The sequence below is a fragment of the Rhizopus microsporus genome (genome assembly GCF_002708625.1).
Source record: "Rhizopus microsporus ATCC 52813 unplaced genomic scaffold scaffold_28, whole genome shotgun sequence".
NCBI classification, from domain to species: domain Eukaryota; kingdom Fungi; phylum Mucoromycota; class Mucoromycetes; order Mucorales; family Rhizopodaceae; genus Rhizopus; species Rhizopus microsporus.
The window spans coordinates 79,681-99,797 of NW_019671943.1; the positions used below are offsets into that span (position 1 = coordinate 79,681).

At 36.5% G+C, this 20,117-nt stretch overlaps 6 protein-coding genes across 6 annotated transcripts; 4 read left to right on the forward strand and 2 right to left on the reverse strand.

Moving 5' to 3' along the window:
- Window positions 1–197: 197 nt before the first annotated feature.
- On the reverse strand, window positions 198–753 carry RHIMIDRAFT_81501 (uncharacterized protein). The gene has a single exon (XM_023615736.1). The coding sequence runs from the start codon at window positions 682–684 to the stop codon at window positions 397–399; it is 288 nt and encodes a 95-aa protein (XP_023461651.1). The 5' UTR covers window positions 685–753; the 3' UTR covers window positions 198–396.
- A 1,779-nt stretch (window positions 754–2,532) lies between these two features.
- RHIMIDRAFT_220201 (acetyl-CoA synthetase-like protein) lies at window positions 2,533–5,963 on the forward strand. Its single transcript, XM_023607400.1, has 3 exons — window positions 2,533–3,113; window positions 3,174–3,320; window positions 3,382–5,963. Exons 1-3 carry the CDS (start codon window positions 2,545–2,547, stop codon window positions 5,819–5,821), a joined length of 3,156 nt encoding a protein of 1,051 aa, XP_023461652.1. The 5' UTR covers window positions 2,533–2,544; the 3' UTR covers window positions 5,822–5,963.
- Window positions 5,964–8,363: 2,400 nt separating this feature from the next.
- RHIMIDRAFT_270714 (SDA1-domain-containing protein) lies at window positions 8,364–10,827 on the forward strand. The gene is made up of 3 exons (XM_023612204.1): window positions 8,364–8,721; window positions 8,777–9,158; window positions 9,211–10,827. Exons 1-3 carry the CDS (start codon window positions 8,369–8,371, stop codon window positions 10,723–10,725), a joined length of 2,250 nt encoding a protein of 749 aa, XP_023461653.1. The 5' UTR covers window positions 8,364–8,368; the 3' UTR covers window positions 10,726–10,827.
- A 656-nt stretch (window positions 10,828–11,483) lies between these two features.
- Window positions 11,484–13,112, reverse strand: RHIMIDRAFT_270715 (Queuine tRNA-ribosyltransferase). The gene is made up of 6 exons (XM_023612205.1): window positions 12,874–13,112; window positions 12,741–12,821; window positions 12,273–12,685; window positions 12,162–12,221; window positions 12,035–12,110; window positions 11,484–11,987 (listed from the first exon to the last, which is right to left on the reverse strand). Exons 1-6 carry the CDS (start codon window positions 13,072–13,074, stop codon window positions 11,637–11,639), a joined length of 1,182 nt encoding a protein of 393 aa, XP_023461654.1. The 5' UTR covers window positions 13,075–13,112; the 3' UTR covers window positions 11,484–11,636.
- Window positions 13,113–13,248: 136 nt separating this feature from the next.
- Window positions 13,249–14,237, forward strand: RHIMIDRAFT_270718 (Fcf1-domain-containing protein). Its single transcript, XM_023612206.1, has 5 exons — window positions 13,249–13,277; window positions 13,334–13,401; window positions 13,457–13,522; window positions 13,571–13,792; window positions 13,841–14,237. Exons 1-5 carry the CDS (start codon window positions 13,275–13,277, stop codon window positions 14,067–14,069), a joined length of 588 nt encoding a protein of 195 aa, XP_023461655.1. The 5' UTR covers window positions 13,249–13,274; the 3' UTR covers window positions 14,070–14,237.
- A 2,065-nt stretch (window positions 14,238–16,302) lies between these two features.
- On the forward strand, window positions 16,303–16,809 carry RHIMIDRAFT_295506 (uncharacterized protein; the record flags this gene model as incomplete). Its single annotated transcript, XM_023614191.1, has 2 exons — window positions 16,303–16,397; window positions 16,470–16,809. A coding segment is annotated over exon 2 (222 nt), but the record flags the coding sequence as incomplete, so codon positions are not given.
- Window positions 16,810–20,117: the final 3,308 nt, after the last annotated feature.

A 20,117-nucleotide genomic window follows, 5' to 3' on the forward strand; every position in this document is an offset into this window, starting at 1 on the left:
TAAACTTTCGACCTACTTCATACATGTTGTAAGTCTATAAGCCTTTGGCTGTAATTATCTCACTTTTAGTCAATTTTATTTGCCCATCTCCCCCACATCTTCAATGCACCCAAGTGTTGATCATATGTGAAGTTTTTTTATCTTCACTTTTAATGACATAATTATAAGAATGTGCTTTTTGATATAATTTCAATTTAATTTTTCATATGTCAATGAACATTGAATTTATTTTGCTGTGTAAATCATTAAAAAAGGGGGAGAAGGGAATATTTAATGAAGAAAAAAAATGATATAGAGGTATATAGATAATAGTAATTATGCTAAAAATGAAGAGAAGAAATATGGTACAGAAGGTATAATTAGATATGATAATAGTTGTGTGTAATCTGCAGCTATTCAGCACATAATACGGCTTGTTCCGACAATCAAAGATGGCTGAGGGTGACAACCAGTGCTTTCCTCTTGCTCCTCAAAAGCGGGAAATGAGACGTACATGTCTTCAAATAAACTTGGAGATCTTTTCTCTATATCCTCTTGTTTTGAATTACTGTTGTCATGGTTGTTTGAGGGCGATACAAGTAATAACAAGCTCTTTACAAATTCTGAAAAGGAATTGCGACGCACATTGGTGTTGCTATGGTTATTGTTGACTGAGGTGCAAGTAGTAGAGATGGTTGCAATCATTTGTAAAAGAGAGAGAGGGATAAAGAGAAAGAGAGAAAAGGAGGAGATGAAAAATTTTTTAGACAAGAGAGAAAAAAACGGTTGAATTGCCCTTGAATCATTTATACTTTTTTATAATTGTACAAGTATCGGCAACTCCAAAGAAAGTAGGAGCCCGATCCAAGTCTGGAACAAGCATCTAGAGTTACACAGTTGCCCAGCTTCAGTCAAGCGGCAACCTCAGATTCCTTCTCAACCACAGCAGTCATTGGCTAGTGTTCTCAAAATAGACCTAATCCTCCAAAAGACACACAGAAACAGACCACTTAATAATTATCCATGCCTGATGTGCAGCGTTTCCGGAAGGTTGAGATGCACCAATGTATAAATAATTCTTTATTTGTCATTGACATCCTTAGCTTATTAATAGCTTATTAAATGTATATGTTTTGTCAAGTAATACTTGTTAAAGTTCTGTAAGCAAAACATAATGATTCATTGCTGAAGGTCCAGAATAAATAATTCTGTATCTTAATCCTTTATTTGTTTAAGCCAAAGTATACTAAAGCCAATCGTTTTCATCTATAGATAAATAGCATGCTGAGTCACGTTTTGCACGTCGGATAAAATCAATGTATGATCATTTTGCTTGGTGCATTATTTCAAACACGAAAAACAAAATCAACCTTTGATGATATACACATAAATTCATAACAATGTTATCTTTACATATTCAAAAGCACTTCTTTCTCAGTTTGGGCTTTATTTTTATTATTGTTGTCAGTATGTTTATCTAGAGAGCATATGTTTGCAATGTAGAAAAGGGTCCACTCAGCCTTCTTTATATCGATCGTAACAGGTTCAATACCAATCCTCAAAAACAAACTACTCTTAATTCGTTTACTGGAGTCATCTCTCTTCCTCTTCTTCTGTAATGCTAGCCTTTACTCAAAGAATGCGCAAAACAAAAATAGCAATTTGACAATGGTTTAGTTATTACGGAGAATTTTTTGTTATACACTTATAAGCCTCTACCATCTCATCTTTTTCCTATGTTTCAGCAAAAGAACGGTTCGCACAGTTCGCATTGTTTGTGTGTCGATTTGGGAATATTGAAAAAGATATAAAAAGCCTCACAGGTAGAGTAATGACTGTGTTACACAGTACTTTTCATAAACAAATAACAGAAAGGACACCGATTGTCCTTATCATGCTAAGAAAGAATATGTATATAACGGTTTGAACAACTGTGAGTATATGATTTGGTCTGCTCTCCATGTGTATCTTGGTTAAGGACAGCTATGATTCAGCTTTCTGTACAAAACACTGAAATAAAAAGCAGTAACAAGTAGTTTCTTTTATCTTGAACAGTGCGTCCGTAGAACATTGACTACTAAATGCCTCTTTTCTGCTTCTTCTCAACAAGTTCAAACCATAATCGTTCTCCGTTATGTCACTCATGAGCAAAACGTGTTCTTCATTATAACTCTGCAAAAGATTTAAAAGGGATAATAGATTAAAAAAGAATACGAGAGTTGTAAAAGACTGCATTATTTAGCTTCTTGATGTATTGAAGTTTGACAACTAGCCTTTTAAAAGAGTATGCAATTCACAGGATACTCTATTGAATTAAAAATACTATTGTATATGTGCACTGCACTCTCTTTATTTGACATCCTTGTTATGACGGTCGTCAGTCATGCGTACTCTATAATGTAAGCAAAAAAACAAGTTCATATGTAAACCAATGGCTGCCATTAACTGCATGTACTTGTACGTAACAGGCAATTCAGGGCGTTCACCCCCCAGGATGTATGGTGAAAATTATATAAACAACCATTTATACTTCCCTTTCTTTTAGCGATTTATATTCTTTTCTTTATGAAAAACATGATTACTATCACTCCCTCAACCCCTCCTTCTGAAATCAATGCTGAAGAGCATATGACCCTCATCAACTATCTCAACAAGACTTGCAAAGACAATGACGATCGCATCCTTGCGTATTACCATTCGAACAACAGTTTTCATTCTTTGACATATGCCCAAGTAGACCTTGTTGCTACTAACTTGGCTTGTAAATGGTCAAATATCATCAAGGACACACGAACAGTATCCTATTTAGCTGATCATAGTATTGACTACCTGATCGTCGTTTTGGCTCTTTTGAAGCTCCGTGTAACTCCCTTTCTGATCTCCCCAAGGAATTCTCAGGCGGCCATTGCTCATTTGATGAAGACCACAACGTCTAAGTTTCTTTTAGCAAGCAAAAAGTATCAATCGATAGCCATGGCCATCAGTTCCTCAGTCAAAGGCATGAGAGAATTAATCATGAGCCCACTTCAACTTGATGTGCTAACAATGGAACCTTATTATCCCAACTATCAAGATGTTCTTAACCACACCTTTATCTCTTCAGATATTACAAAAACTGCACTCATCATGCACAGGTAAACTACTCTTTTTTTGTATGTTTAACCAAGATCTCATGCCACTTTCTTTGCTCTTAGTTCAGGAACTACTAACTTTCCAAAGCCCATCTATTGTTCCAACAGGTACATGTTTAAAGCTATCAATGCCTTGAATGCGCTACAATCGAGTGAACATGCCATGCTGCCTGTAGATCATAATGATGTATTTCTTGTATGCGCTCCTATGTAAGCTTTTTTTTTGGACCCCTTTAATCACGTATATGTGAAAACTTAACCTTATATTCAGGTTTCATTCCTTTGGAATCACTTGTGTGCTTCAAATGCTTGTAGCTGGTGGAAGTATTGTATACTTGGAAAAGCTTCCACCTTCTCAAAGTGAAATTGCCCAGGCACTACGTTCTGTACAATGCACCATGATGTCAGCACCTCCACTCATCCTCGAGCAGATGTTGAGCGTTATACACGACGATCTAAAGTACCGTGAAAATCTCGCAAGGCTCAAGTACATCTTCTTTGGCGGCGCTCCTCTCCGATTTGACACTGGCGAGAAATTTCACGAATACGGTATAAACGTCCGCGCGGTCTATGGCTCTACAGAATTTGGCACTATCATGGCCTCAGATCTAGACCGCAAAAGCAGAAACTGGTATGCGCTTCGTCCATTTATAAAGGACCCCAATGGTCAAGAATACTGTCTGTTTGAAACGGTAGATCGTGATGTAAAGCATATGGTTATTCGAAGAGATTGTCCCAACCTGGCTATAGGTCTTGCTCAAGCTGATGGGTACAGCTCAAACGATTTGTTCAAGGAACATCCGGATTTTCCAGGGTATTATATCTATATTAATCGTCGCGACAATATTCTGATTATGGAAAACGGGGAAAAGACAAACCCGGCTCCAATGGAAATGGCCATTGCAAACTGTTCAGTAGTCAGCCAAGTGATTGTTCTGGGCCATGGTCGACAGTGCACTGCTGCTCTTGTTGAGCTGCATAAAGAATACATGAAGAATGATCAACAAAACGACGCTATGAAGATAGTGTATGACGCTGTTGAAGAAGCTAACAAAGAGTGTCCTAGTCACAGTATGCTTTTAAAACAAATGGTCAAGATACTTCCTCCTGGTAAGACATTGCCGACAACAGTAAAGGGTGGCGTATCGCGTAAAGCTGCTGAAGAAATGTATAAAGATATAATTGAATCCATGTATAAAGCATTTATAGATGGCCCACAAAAACGAAGCGCATCTCCAGTATCACAGAGTCCCGAAAAGGTCAAGGAGTTTTTGATCGACTCTGTTTCAGCAACGCTTAATATGTCCAAGGTATCTCTACAGGATACATCATGTTCTTTGTTTAGCCTTGGCCTCACGTCACTATCTGCCATTCAACTTCGCAATCTTGTAGCTTCAGAATATAGCTACATTCCGCAAGACTTTGTCTACCAGTTTTCTAATATCGATGCCATGTGTACAGCTCTCACAACAGCCAATATCATCAACAAGCCAGTTCAAAAAGAACAACAGTATGAACAAACACAGATGCTGGCGAAGGCTTATATTAAAAGAGCAGCAGTAGACTTTCCTGTGGTTAAGGAGCTCTGTGAAACGAAGAACAGAGATCTCGTCATTCTACTGACGGGTGCTACAGGTTCTCTTGGGTCGTTCTTACTATGCGAGCTGCTAAAAAGTAGAAAAGTCAAAAAAGTATACTGTATGGTAAGAGGCAACAGTGATATCGAACGGCGACAGAGAATGGAAGAGGCGCTCTTGTCTCGCAAGCTTGACGTTTCTTTACTGGATGATGCGTCACGTATAGAACTGTTACCGATGGATCTGAGCGATCCCTACCTTGGTCTCTACCGAGATCGATACTTGGAACTTCAATGGGAAATCGACATGGTCCAGCATTGTGCTTGGATGTTGGATTTTAATCGAACTGTCGCTGACTATGATAAAGAATGTATTTCATTCTTTTATAACCTATTAAAGTTTGCTTACCGTGAATCTAACCCGATGCGAGTCCATTTCATCTCGAGTGTTAGCGCAAGTGTCAAGCTTGGAAATCTCATCGAAGAAGTTCCGCTACCGTTTAATTCACGTGTCGCAATGCCAAAAGGTTATGCTCAGTCCAAGTTTATTGTCGAAGTGCTCCTTAACTACCTTGTGACCAAGAAAAAGTGGCCATGCTTCATTGAGCGCTTAGGCCAAGTCTGTGGTGATACGGAGCATGGCGTCTGGAACATATCTGAACAATATCCTCTCATGTTTATCGGTGGAGCACGCATGATGAAGAAAATGCCCAAGCTTGATACAGTCATCGATTGGATCCCAGTCAATTATGCCGCGGCGTCTATTTCTGAAATAATGCTGCATACTTCAACACTGCAAGCTTGCACGGACACGTCTGTGTATCATGTGGTGAATCCCAAGATAATTACGTGGTCTGACATTCTTTGCGTGATGAAGAAGGCTGATATGGCCTTTGATGTGGTTTCGCCTTCAGAATGGGTTCAGGAGCTTTCACACGATATGAATAATCCGGCTTATCGTCTGTTGTCATTCTACAAGACAAATTTGACAGATTCGTTCAAGATGCCCGTTTGGCAAACTGAAAGGACAAGAAAAGTTTCTCCTACTCTCAACAAAGTCCCGGCAGTGGACGTCATTTTATTTAAAAAATGTTTGGAATATTGGGAACAAAAGGGATTCTTGAATTCACTTTAGAACATCATAATGCCAAAGTCTTTAGAAGCACTGATAGCCATAAAAGGGTCTTTAGACTTTGTTTGCTCTAATAAACTACTTGTGTATTAGTAATTTAAGAACTCACTTCTACTTTTATAAAATGTATCACTATTGTCTTCTTTCCCTTGTATGCAAAAATGCATCCATATACCGTTACAAACTGTGCCTATGCAAAGTGCTGCTGTTTTGCATATGCTTTGAATAATCAGCAATACACAATTGATCTAACATTGAAAGACACTTTTCTACGCAGTTAAAGAAAGTTTCGGCATGTACAAAGGTTTTCTGATCATTATATGGCCAAGAAAAATGTTTCAACAGTAAGCGTTATCGACACTTTTTTATTCATACCAGCCTTTTGTATGCCTTATTTAGTCGATGTTTCTTTTCGTTTTTTCCTTTAAATTTCTACTAGATTTCCTTTGTAAGTCCTTTGGTAGAATACCAAAGTGTACTAAATGAAAAATCTTGAGTTTGAGAGTTCATTTCCCTTTGAAGACTGATCATTTGCTTCTAAAATCCAACTTAATGCCGACAGTGCAACATTGGCGTCGCTTTATAAAGTTGTTTGTCGAAAAAAGCTACCAATTTCAATTTATCTCCTATTATTGGAATATTACAAGTACAAGGCTAGGTAAATCCCCAAAGCTCTTCAAAGCTGATCTTTTGATATCTTTTTTAATTACAGATCACTGTTGTTACACAATCACCTATAGCATTGTCCTTTTGATTGATAAAGTCATATGTAAAGTAAGCTTTTGATTTATTCTTAAGCTAATATAAAGAATAGTGATTTTATCAAGGATGGATCTATTAAGTGCACTTGACATTTTAAAACTTTAACATGTCAATATGACGAATTCATAACTAGTTTATTGAATAGCAGTCGTGTAATAGCATCAGCCAAGTCTTCCTTCTGGATATGCTGTATCATTTCTCCTATCTTTTTCTTAAAGTTCTTTCTTAGCCTAAACCTTCCTACAGGCGTACATGAGCGCCGATCGAGAAATTGATTAACCTCTCCTCCCCTGAGGATCCATCTTAGAAAAGGACAATTTTTAATTTGTGTAACTTGCCTAATTTATATTTTATCGGATGGCCGATTGGTTTCCCATCTTGCATTTAGGATAAAAATTACGTGTTTCAATGGCATTTTTTTTTAAACTGGTGACTAGGGAAACCATTCAAAAAGAACCAACAAAAAATTAGCTTTAAACTTTATCGTGTCAAAGTCCTCTTTAGTGTCCGATGCTAATTAAAATCTAGACCATACGAATGAAACCCATCAAACTCAAGAGCAAGTTATTAGAGTGCATGCATACTAGCGCATATCATAAAAGTATGCATGTGATAGAATGGAGATGAATAGAAAGGAGAAATAAAAAAAAGAAAGAAAGCAGAAACTTGTTATTTTGTTTGTAAATTGCTCCTTGCCTTTATTAGTAACTACTTTTTTCCTAATAAAAAGTTCAGTTTGTTTGTTTTTTTTTCTTTACTATTTCTTCTTTATACAAAAACATGTCAAATATCGGTTTGCTGGATCAACAAGATGTTTATTATGACCTTTCTTCCTATAAAAGAAATGTACTATCTTCGACTCTTCGCCGAAAGAATAGCAGTAGACGATTTTGGTCAAGGTCTTCTTCTTATGCGTCATTAGATGATAAACCACAATTTATATCACAAAGATCACATACTGCTCCAACAACAGGTGTTGATGATCATGCTTATTTTGATGTGAATGATGATGATGATGATAACACTACGTTCTTTGCAAAGCAGCCTTATAAATCATCTTGGAAGGCATCTGTATTACGAACTGTTGGTTTAAAAAATAAACAATACTTTTGATCATTCTGTTTCTCTTTTGAATGACTTAATTCACAACGTCAATTCGCGTCATTTTCTAAATCATCTTGCTCTGTTATTCGGGAATAGTGTGTGCAATAGCTCGGTTAGTTTAATTTTTTTCTGTCAAAAAGCAGTTTTATTCCTTTTTAGGAAACTGATGCTTCTTGGATGCATCTCATCATATTATCATACTTGTTACCTCCCCAACTCAAATAGCTATCTCATAATTCTAACAGTTTATCTCAGTCGTTCCGGCATTCAAAGGATTGTTCAGAAGAGAACATCATAACTGAACTTTCAATTCCAGTGAATCTTTTGTACATTCCTTAGAGTTCATATAAATATCCATTTATTTTATTTGATGAAACTCCAGTCAATTATTCTAATGACTGCTCTCCTTATAAGAAATCTTGTGTTTCCTATTTAGCCTATATGTCCTAAGCAATTTGATATAGGAATAATATGTCATCTAAGTAACATGTCTAACTAAATTAAAGGTAGAACGATAAAAGAGAAAGCGAAAGAGTGTGTTAAAAAATCATCAAGCTTTACGGCTCTTTGATTCAAGCCATTTATGCAGCACTAAGTGACCGCTTGTACCTGAACTGTGGCTTATCTTGCCATTTATGTCCCTACTGGCTTTATTTTTTTTTTTTTCCACTTTTGATCAATCTAATGGGTAGACGCAACAGAACCGCACTTTTACCTACTCATTTACCCCAGCTTCAAAACTTGATAAAGCGAGATCCAAAGTCATATGAGGCTGAATTTCTTCAACAATGGCGACACTTTCAGTCTGCACTTTCAATTTTTTGCTTAAAGCCCGATGAAGAATCAAAGGAAGTATCAGATCTAGTTACCTTCATCAGTCAAGTGGCACAGTGCTACCCCGAAATAACCAAGGATTTCCCTCAGCAACTGGTCGATCTCTTACAAGAGCATTACATGGCTCTTCATCCAGAAGTCAGAAAGAGTTTTGTCCAAGGGCTTATTCTTCTTCGAAATAAAGGCATTCTGGATAATACCCGGTAAAGGAAGAGATGACCAAAAAAAAAAAAAAAAGAAGCTAACTTTATCCTCTAGTCTTTTACCTTTGTTCTTTACCTTGTTTAAATGTAGAGACAAGCAGCTTCGAGAACTGCTTTATAGTCATATTGTCAACGATATCAAGAGCGCCAATGCCAAAGTGAAAAATAACAAGTTGAACAAGACACTTCAATCCTTCATGTTTACCATGCTAGAATCTGCTACAACAGGAAATAGTGATGAAAATGCTATTGCTGCTAAAAAGAGTGTTGATGTCTGTATTGATTTATATCACAAGAACGTCTGGAACGATGCGAAAACAGTCAATGTGATCGCTGAAGCTTGTTTTTCCCCTGTTACAAAGATTTCGGTTACTGCTGTCAAGTTCTTTTTGAACAGCAATGAAGTCAATGATGATGATGAAAACGATGATGATGATGTAAGGAATTTAAAGAAGAGAAACAATATGGAAACTGAACATTTCTTGCTAGATCCCTGATTTAAAGAAGATACAGATGGCCAACTTACACAGCAAAAAGACAAAAGCAAAGGACCGCAAATTAGAAGCAGCCAAGAAAAAGATAAAGAGAAAGTCCAAATCAAAAGACAAGGCAGAAGGTTTCAACTTTTCAGCACTTCATCTCATAAACGATCCTCAGGGCTTTGCTGAGAAACTGTACTCTAAGCTATCCACCAAGGAGGATCGTTGGGAAGTTCGTCTGATGAAGATGAATCTTGTGTCTCGTGTGATTGGTATTCACCAACTGACCCTTTTGGGATTCTATCCTCTGCTCATCAAATACCTTCAACCTACACAGCGAGATGTCACCATGGTCTTGGTCTGTGCCGCACAGGCTTCTCACTCGCTTGTGCCTCCTGACGTTCTCGAACCTGTCTTGAAAGCGATTGCAAATAACTTTGTTACTGACCGTGTGGCAAATGAGGTAATGGCAGTTGGTATCAACGGTATACGTGAAATTTGTGTAAGACAACCATTGGCTATCGACGCTACTTTACTGCAGGATTTGACTCAGTACAAGCAGCATCGTGACAAGGGCGTTCTTATGGCCGCTCGTTCTTTGATTGCTCTGTACCGTGAGATCAATCCAGAACTGCTCTTGCGCAAAGATCGTGGTAAGAGTGCTTCTATTCGTCTAAAGGACGGTACGATCAAGGCAGTGCAGTATGGTGAATCGACAACTAACGTAAACGCACTTGATGGACTCGAGCTTCTTGATCAGGAAGATAAAGAAGAGGACTGGGGTGATTGGGAAGTTGAAGAAGATTCTGAAGAGGAGAGTGATGAAGATGGTTGGATTAATGTGGCAAGTGATGATGAAGATTTTGTTAATGTTGCTTTGAGCGATGATGAAAAGGATGACGAAGAGGATGAAGAAAAGAAGAAGAAGAAGATCCAATACAAGGTTGGAGAGAATGGTGAAATCGTCAAGGCTCGTCGTATTGGTAAACGACAGTTAAAGAAGCTTCAGGACGCAGAAGAGCATGCAGAGATGTCTGAAGAGCAACGTCAAAAGCTTTTGGAAGCTGTTCGAGCTCGTCAGGCAGAAGAAAAGGCTAAACAGGAAGCAAATCTCAAATTAGCTACAACAAGAATTTTGACGCCTGCTGATTTTGCTCGTTTGAACGAACTTCGCGCAAATAAGGAATTGGAAGTTGCTACAGGCAAGAAACGTGCCTTTGATGAAAGTCAACACGAAGAACAAGTGGATGAAGCGACTATTCTTGGTCCTCGTAAGAAGACTAAGCAAGATTATCAACAGAGAATGGCATCTATTCAAGAAGGCCGTGAAGGAAGAGAGAAGTTTGGATCCAAGAAGGGCAAGAAAGAAAAGGGAAGTACGACAAACAAGGAAAAGGCTAGAAAGAAGAACTTCTTGATGATTGCACATAAACAATCTGTTGTTTGTAAATCAAAACGTAGTTTGTTTGATAAGCAAAAACAATTAAGAGCCGCTATTAACAAGCAAAAGAGACTCAAGCATTAAAAAATAGATTTTGTATTTATATTTCTTGGCATTTTAAATAAAATTGCATTCTACAGTCATATATACCTATGTCATAACAAATACACCAGAAGCTAGACTAATTCTACCGGCACTACCCCTACCTACTACCTATGATGCTGTCCAACAAAACTTTCCAATGTGTAGCGCCAAGCTACACATGGCTCTATAAAGTCCCCATCTTGGTCTGTTTCTTTTCGAGAAAAAGAGAAAAAAAAAGAAGTGTTGTCATTTATTCTAATTTTATGCTGTCAGTTTGACCAACAAATAACCAAAATCAACTCACGTGTAATTATGGTAAATTCGTATTTTACATCAAGGATATCTATTCCATTTGACAGCTTTACATGTAGCGCCTAGAGGAAGAAGCGCTCATAACATTAGTCTATTTTCTGATGCATATAGTCAGGGCAATCAAACGCCACCTAGGCAATATATTTTTAAATAAGGTTCGTTAAAGCAGTATTTCGAATACTGTAGAAAGAAGAACTAATGAATGATGGTATGACCTGAATATATACGAGGCGTGCTAACTGCGAATATCTGGCGTCGTCTATTAACTGAGAATGAATAAATAGAGAATTAAGAGATACGTGATCTACACTATTTCCAGAAAGTATCGTCCCTTTAAGATGTCGTTTTTGTATATTTTGTATTACAAATTTTTGAATTATATGACGCTGCTTTTAATAAAAAGCTGCACCTTCACTATATTTATCGCTTAAAGTGTTGTTAAGCGGCTTTTCAATGAGTGGGTTCCGATTGGATGGCCATCCTTGTTCATGCACCTGTCAATTTGCCCCCTAAAAGGTCTACTGTCTGTATAAGGAGATAATAATAAGAGACAGTTTAAGGATATTACAAAAGATAAAATCTTGCTTTTTATTATTAATTTACACCAAGTCAACGTTAACGCTCTTTAATGCGTTAACAGCCCAGATTGGATACTTTGACTTGTCACCAAAATAATTATGGAAGAATTGTTTGATCCATGCAGGAAATTCATCTTGCTTGATGGCCTCTCTCATTTCTCGCATTAACCTCAGTTGGAAAGCAATATTATGAATAGACACAAGATGGCATCCTACAGTGTCTTTTGTGATTACGTTTAGATGACAATAAGATCGTGTGTAATTCTTGCAGGTGGTACACTCGCAGCCTTCTTCAATAGGTCCAAAATCAGTAGCATACTTCCCTGATTTAAGAGAAAGAGTGCCTTTCATTGTCAAAGCATTACCAAATCGCTAATAAATAGTTAGTAGAGAGAAGTTTAAATGGCAAATAAACTTACAGCAGTTCTAGTAGGGAAGACACAATCAAACATATCTACTCCCAATGCAACACATACAACCAAATCTTCAGCATACCTAACCGTCCTATTAATATCGCCCTGTACAATATAACCTTTTTTACCCTACCCAACACCCATACAATAGATTGGCTTATTTTTTGGTAGCAGATCTGTGCAAAGTGTGACACTAAATATAAAATTAGGACCTCCCCAGATATAGTTTATCAGCCAGACTTACATCTTCCAAAAGACATCTTTCTCTTCACCACCACTTAGACCACCTACTGCATATCCGGGTGTATCCCGCTTTACCATTTCTTCTACGCATTTCTTTCTCAAGTTAATATCCAGACCGCCCTGGATGATTGCAAATAAGTTTTGGCTGTCGGGTTTTTTGTGTGCCTCGATACAACGATCGAGCCAACGAATGGATCTCCACATAGCCTCTTCAACACGAGGTCCAGTAGTCAAAGAGGAAATAACATCGTCCAATTGCATCATGATATCAGCTCCAATGGTATTTTGAAGTTCAATAGAGTGCTCTGGTGTCAACATCATCAATGAACCGTCATGGGGAGACTGAAACTCGACCCCTTCTTCTGTGATTTTAGCTAGTTTTAACAGAGAGACCATTTGAAATCCACCACTATCCTAGCGTCAGAAAAGGAAATGAGTACAGGTGATATAATTAGGAAAAATATCTTACAGTCAATAAGTTACGTTTCCAGCTCTGAAATTTGTGAGCACCGCCTATGAGGTCCAAGGTTTCTTTTCCAGGTTTCAGTCCCTAAAGGAAAAAAATTAGATAAAAAAAAGAAAAGAAAAGAGTACGAATTTACCAAATGATAAGTATTGTTTAACATTATTTGACAGTTTAACTCTTCAAGCTGATCAGGCAACATGCCCTTCATTGTTCCTTGAGTACCAACAGGCATAAATACAGGTGTATCAACAGGACCATGAGGTAAGGTCATTACTGATACTCTAGCTTTTGTCGTTGAGCATTTAGCTACAGTTTCAAAAGTAAGCGCACTCTTCATTTTCACAAGTGATCTTATGCTGTCTTTTAGTAGTGGAGACACTTTTTCAAATAAAGAAAAAAAATAGAAAGGGCAATTCGGTCCCTTGATTGACCCAGAGTGGCTGTCACAGTAGCAGTCACAACTAAGATTTTCAAAGAATAATCCATCCTAACTTTTTTCTCTTTTCTTAATCTCTGTTTTAATTAGAATATAACAAAATGGTAAAGACTACGAAATGAAGGGATTTGGTTCAAAAATTAAATCATGTTTACTTTAGGGCAAGCAAAGAACAACAAGAAAGTTTGCTGTAATGAAGCGCATGATTAGCAACAATGATACTCGATTGTAATAATCCAAAAAATTAAAAAAAAACAATAGATCTAATCCATATTTTTATTAGAAAAGAAGCTAAAGAGAAACAAAAGAAAAAGGAAGAAAAGAAGGAAGAAAAATCAGTTCGCCACATGTATGTGAATATGATCTGTAGTGATTTTTATATCTAATTAGTTTCTAGTCCTCAAGTGGCATCTTCCATGTTCTTTCAATATAATACAGCACTTGGTCCTCCATACCATGTTTTGGTAGATACTAACTTTATCAACTTTTCTATTCAAAACAAACTGGAACTTGTCAAGTCAATGATGGATTGTTTATATGCCAAATCTATTCCTTGTATTACAGACTGTGTTATGGCAGAATTAGAGAAATTAGGACCAAAATACCGTATTGCGTTAAAGTAAGTGGCATAAAGAAATGATTTTCAGTCGGACTCAATTATTCTTAGGATCGCACGAGATCCTCGATTTGAAAGACTTCCTTGTAGTCATAAAGGTACATATGCAGATGATTGCTTAGTGGATCGAGTCATGCAACACAAGTGTTATATTGTCGCTACCTGTGATCGTGATCTAAAGCGTCGTATACGTAAAGTGCCTGGTATTCCCATTATGTATATTGCTAATCATAAGTATACGATTGAACGTCTTCCTGAATTCGGTACAAACGCACAGTAAAAAGATCATTTATTCATACACAATAAATATAAAGCATTTGCATTTTTTAAAAAAGGAAATAAAAGGTGACGTTGAGTAGTATCCATATTTAGAAATCATGTAAAATACAGTGAAGGCATCCTCGATTTACGACATATCTGGCGATATCTTCATGAGTATGAATCGGAACATTATCCATAATAAGATAAAAGTTTCTGAACTGTTCATGTTGATCCATAATAGTAAGAGTATTCGATATGAAGTTGAAATAATGGCCAGTGACCGTACCGTATTTTTTTAACTGCTTTAGAAGTACCAGGAAACTTTCTTTTTTTAGAACACTTGTATGGTCTTCTTACTTTAACATTGATGATTCCCATTCAAACGGTGATATGGCGCCTAAAATCGTTGTTATTTGTGCTCTTGTTTTAGGTGTCTCAACAATAGCCCTCTCTTCCTTTTTGGACCAAGCCATAGTCCTTTTCAAGTTGATATGAAGTGCTGATTCATCAAGAAAGACATAGTTATTTTCGAATCCAAGCTAGTATTTGACCCATTCATATTTCTCTTGAACCTTTTCAGATGAATTTCTTTCAGTGGAATAAAAATAGGCTTTTTTGAAGGACAAAACACATTCATTTGTCATAAATCTATAATTTTTTAGCTCAACCAAAACTTCTAGTTGCAAAGTGGCTCGAGTATTATATAATGGTGAATATTGTTTTTATTTTTTTTTTTAAAAAAAAAAGAAAAGAAATAGCAATGCCTAACAATAAAAGGTATACAAATATCACAAAACAAAAAACTAGTTAATATCATTCTAGTATAAATACTGGAAAGCACAAGTATTGCTTTGAAACTGTTCATCGCGCCTTTCAAGACATCTGCGATGATCCTGATGAGCTCTATTTGTTTGGAGGGAAGCCTGTTGTCCTTGGTGGTGATTTTGCTCAGATCCTACCAGTGATCAGAAGGGGTAACAGAGCTGATACTGTTAGTGTGTCAATCAAGCAGCCATTTTTATGGTCAAGACTCCAGCTCTTGAGGCTCACCCAGAACATGCGTTTAACAAACCTTTTTAATCAAAATGATATTGCATTTGTAAGATTTATAGCAGACATTTCATATAACCATACACTTTATGATTCAATTAAGTTTCCTGGCTATATCTTTCAAACCAAACAACTGAATGAATTTATCAGCAAAGTCTATAAAGATGAAGAAATCAGTAACTCTATGTCGATAAACAATGGTCAATTTTTTGGTGAAAGGGCCATATTGACTACCAGAAACGACACAGTTGGAAGAATCAAGGACATTGTTCTCGATAAGATGGCTGGCGAAAAGGCTACGCTTCTGTCTACAGACTCTGCTGATGTTAATGAAGCCGATAGTTTACACACTGTTCCTATAGAATATTTACACAATTTAAACCCTACCAGCATGCCTCCATCTAAGCTTGAGCTCAAAGTTGGCGCACCAGTAATGTTATTAAGAAACATTGACCCAGCAAGAGGTTTATGCAATGGTACTAGCCTGGTTGTCGTACGAATTGGCAGCTATATGCTTCAGGTTCACCTGATCAATAAGCCGGATGGCCTATTAGAGCTTATACCTCGGTTTACACTCTCAACGCAAGAAGATGATTTGCCATTCATTCTAACAAGCAATTTCCTGTCAGACTATGCTTTGCTATGACAATCAACAAATCACAAGTACAATCACTTAAATATGCAGGAATTGACTTGTGGCGTCTATCGTTTATGCATGGTCAGCTATATGTCGCTCTTTCAAGAGTTATCTCTCTTTCTGGCATCTCAGTTCTTCTGCCAGAAAGCTCAAATACAACCAACAATGTTGTTTACTCAGAGCTTTTGCTCAATTAATATACGCATTATGCCCAACTCATTTATGCTCAATTATACTTATGTTCAACTATACTTATGCCACTTTCTTTTTTTGTAACTATATGATTATCATTTAATAAAATTATGCGACCATTACTTTCTCTTTAAGTGCATTAACCTTTCTACATCTCATTCAGGATTTGTCCTTACTCATCACAAAGGGCAAAGTCCTTAAGCTTGCGGCAGCACAACAACGTACAAAAACGAGCATAGCGAGTTGTAAGCGGCTAGTTTAGTTAAAGGATTTTTATTTATATTTTTAAGGAGTGTTTTCATGCTTGGTGTTACTATCTTGTTTTTAAAGAGGCGTAACAACGCCAATAAAGTATAAAAAGAGTGGGTGTGTTGCTTGTTTAGAGCACTGTTCTTCCTTACGGTTACGTATTACAAGCCTTAAACCGTTTAAACGTTAATATGTATGAAAACATTTTATTCAAAGAAGGTAGCTCAAAGTCTATTAAATATCTACTTGCAAAGAGTGAATCTTCTCATTCCGTCCCTTAATTACATTCAGAGATTTCGGCCTCCATCACAAAACCAGCTAATGAGCAAAAAGAAGTGTCCTGGGAGAACCTTATTGAGGATCTAACAGATCTTATTAAAAAAAAATTATGACGGAAAAAGCTTTAAAATGTACAGAGGAGATTGGAAGCGTAGAATTAAACAAGTCGTAAAATCCATGGGTTACAAGCTCGAAAGGTTTGATGATGACGTGTTTGTTCCCTTGGAACCTGTCTTTAAGCAATCAAATAAATCTTCAGGCTCAAATTACAAATTAGCAGTTGTTGAAATCCAACGCGTTATTGAGCTTTACAACAATATTCCTGATTCGGAAAAGTGGAAACTTTCAACTGGTAAAGTCGTTGACGACGAAATGAAAAAGTTAGCAGACAGGTCCAATTATGAGCCCCAGTGCATTCATTGATTCTTGAAGTGGACGATCCTGTCTGGGAGAACTATTTTTCAGCAGATGAGTTGGCTGAAATAAAAACCTATCGCTTGAAAGTCTTACCATCGATTCCTCGACAAATCGAAGAATATCTAAATAAATATAACAAGGATTGGGAATCAGGAGAGCAATTGCACAACTTTGCAGATAGCCAGAAACATAATCCTATCACTGAATTTGATTTTAAATGAATTCGCGAAAGCTTTGTTAGAACATCTGAATTGTTCTTATATGAAGATGTACTAAACTTAAATGAGTATTCAGAATCAGATCTTCTTCATGATGTATGGCCGTTCGTATACCGTATCTTCAAGGATAGAAGTATAAAGACAGCACTTGGTGAAAAGTCGAGTGTGGCAGTTGCTTTAGGAAGAAACGGGGATAGAAACCTGGAGGCTGTTTATAGAAGACCAAGAAAGGCAACCGGATCAAAAGTCGATATCTTGTTTAAGATATGCAAAAAAGAATTGGGTTTGTGTGAAGTTGGGCTAAATGGTGTTACAGTCGCAGACGATAAGTACTTAGATGATGGGTTAATGAAGTTACCGAAAACACTTCGAGATATGTTTTCTGTCTTGGGTGAGAAAATTCCTACGAAAATAAACGATCTTAGAACCATTGGGTTCCTAATGATGGGCAAGTCAAATATAAAAAATAAAACGTAGGTAAAAAGGTTTAACAAAATAAAATTTAAAGGACTTTCCATGGAACTAGTGGTTATGGATTGCCCTGTTGGCAATAACATCGTTAGGGTATCAAGAACACAAAAGTTCGAGTTCCCAAGTACTATTAGTACCATCGCTGTCGATCTCTTGCCTCTTCTTGAAGCCACCTGGAAAGCAAAAGAAATCATGAAGAAGACGGTTGAAATTCTCAACCAAAGAAAAAGAAAAACTGTTGAACTCAAGGCAATTATTACAAATGAAGAAGAGTCAGTAAGATTACCTTACTCTTTTGCCCGTAGTCCATCGAACTAAATCTTTTTTTACTTCTCTTTATCATTATTATCGTAATAAATTTATATCTTTTATTTTTATTAAAAACAATATAATAATATATATCTTGTTCTACTCATTCAAAAATTCAAACAGCAAAAGTAGTATTAACGGGAAAAAAAAGTCTTCGCGCATCCAGTTTAATTGTGAAGTAAAAGGTCCAGTTAATTGTCCCGATTAGTGAATGTTATTCAAATCATTAATGTATATACTCCACACTGCCTCTTGTCTCAATTACTCACTTTTTGGCAAAATCTGCAAAAACTCTCGGCGTTTTTTAGTTTCATCATTTTATTTCAAAGCCTCTGTTGTAAAATTGCACGTTTTTATTTTAACCAATAACAGCAAAGTATTTGATTAAAGAGAAGACGTGTACCTTTATTAAATGGTTGTATTGGTAATAAAAGAAAGCGAAGAGGTTGACTTTTTATTTCATAGTTGAATAAAGAAGCATTGTGCTTATTTAAGGAGTATTGATTGTTGTGCGTAGCACTAGAAGCAGAGCAGCACATTGGAAAATGATGCCAATATGGCCCTAAACAACTTCTTTTAGTGTTTCATACAAGAATAAATGTAGAACATTTTATGTTTAGAAAATAGCACGATTTATTTGTAAAAAGAAAAGTTATATACTTCTATTTCTTCATTACCTCACAAATATTGATGTCCTCCTAATTGCGGGAGAAAACGGAAAAGTCGATCACTGCTAAGCAAATACCTTCTTGCTACTTTTGATGTACTTTATCATTTCTAACATCTAAGAAGAAAGCACTAATTGCATTGATTTTGTGAATAAACGCATTATATATCCTGTGCATTGCTAATTTTTTTATAAGAGCTTTACTTTTCTTGTTTCTGTCTCTTGAGTTAATCTACTCGGTGCTGTGCGAAAAAGGAGAAGCATAAATAGATTTGATTGACCATCGTTCTTGGAGCCTTGTCGCCATTGTTTGCAAGAGGCGAATACGTGCTTCTTCTTTCTCATCTCCTTTAGACTTTTGTATATGTCCTATTATTTCATGCCCTTCTTCTTTAAGGTTTCTTAAGAGCTGTTCCTGCCTTTCAGGGAAACTTCTGATTTCATGCATGCATTTTGTTATGAGTAAAAAATAAATAAATATAAAAGTAATACTTGTAAGGCTCGTAGTTAAATATTACCGATATACTCTTCCTTCATCACGTAGAGCACACGACTTCTTATTTGATCGGCACTGTCGTTGTTATTTCTTTGACGCTTTCGCGTCTCGTCCACACCAAGAAATAATGTTTCTTATTGTTTTGTTATCAAAATAATCAGCGTGCTTTGAAACCATAAGAATACAACAAGGTGGAACAAGTCACTTTGTAGTCATTTATGATGAGTGAATGAAAGAGAGTGATGTTAAAAAGGGGAGATTGGCTTTTTAATGCAAGAAAAAATGTTGTCAATCAATCGCGCCTATAGATTATATTAATATGGCTGCATGAATCGGCATTCGCTCTGCAGATCCCCCAAATATTTTAGAACGCAAAAGAAGATGCCGCAGTTGATTATGTATAGAGAAAGATAGAATTCATCGATATTATTGAAAGCTCTACCAAGTAAACTTGGGGTAATAATTGTACATCTTTGTTAAAAATGCTGTAGCAGTTCAAGCCGTATCTTTCTTTTGACAACTGACTGCTTTTTGGACAAGTTTTATAAACAGGCTACTGCAACTACCATAATATTTACTGATTATTATTTAGGAATATTTTTGTGCTGTATAAGAGTATGTAAGCATTATTGAGGGTTTCTTCATGGTATTATCTATATATACTCTAAGCTTCTTTGTTGTGTCAGTCAGTTGTTTATCTACACTATTGGCTTTATAGTAATTGATAGGCGTGAGAAATGAATGGCATAGCATAGATCAACATAAAGAGCTGCAACCAGCTTAGTATGTACCATTATCATTACGTAAAATATTTAAACGATGGAAAAAGAGGAATGTAAACCTAGTCTACTATATGCGTGTTACACCCGTATTGCCGTGAATTCTGTTTCCATATCGCTTTTTATACCAAAAAGACCTTGTTCAAGCATAATTATTGTAGACTATTGTCATCTTTGTGATGATAGTAGAACTACAGATGAATTCTCTGTAATTCACAAAGAATCCATTTGATGGTTCGAGTGTAACCAGCAATGTAAGTTTATCCAACTTGCAACATTCAGATCACCACTATCAACTGTATG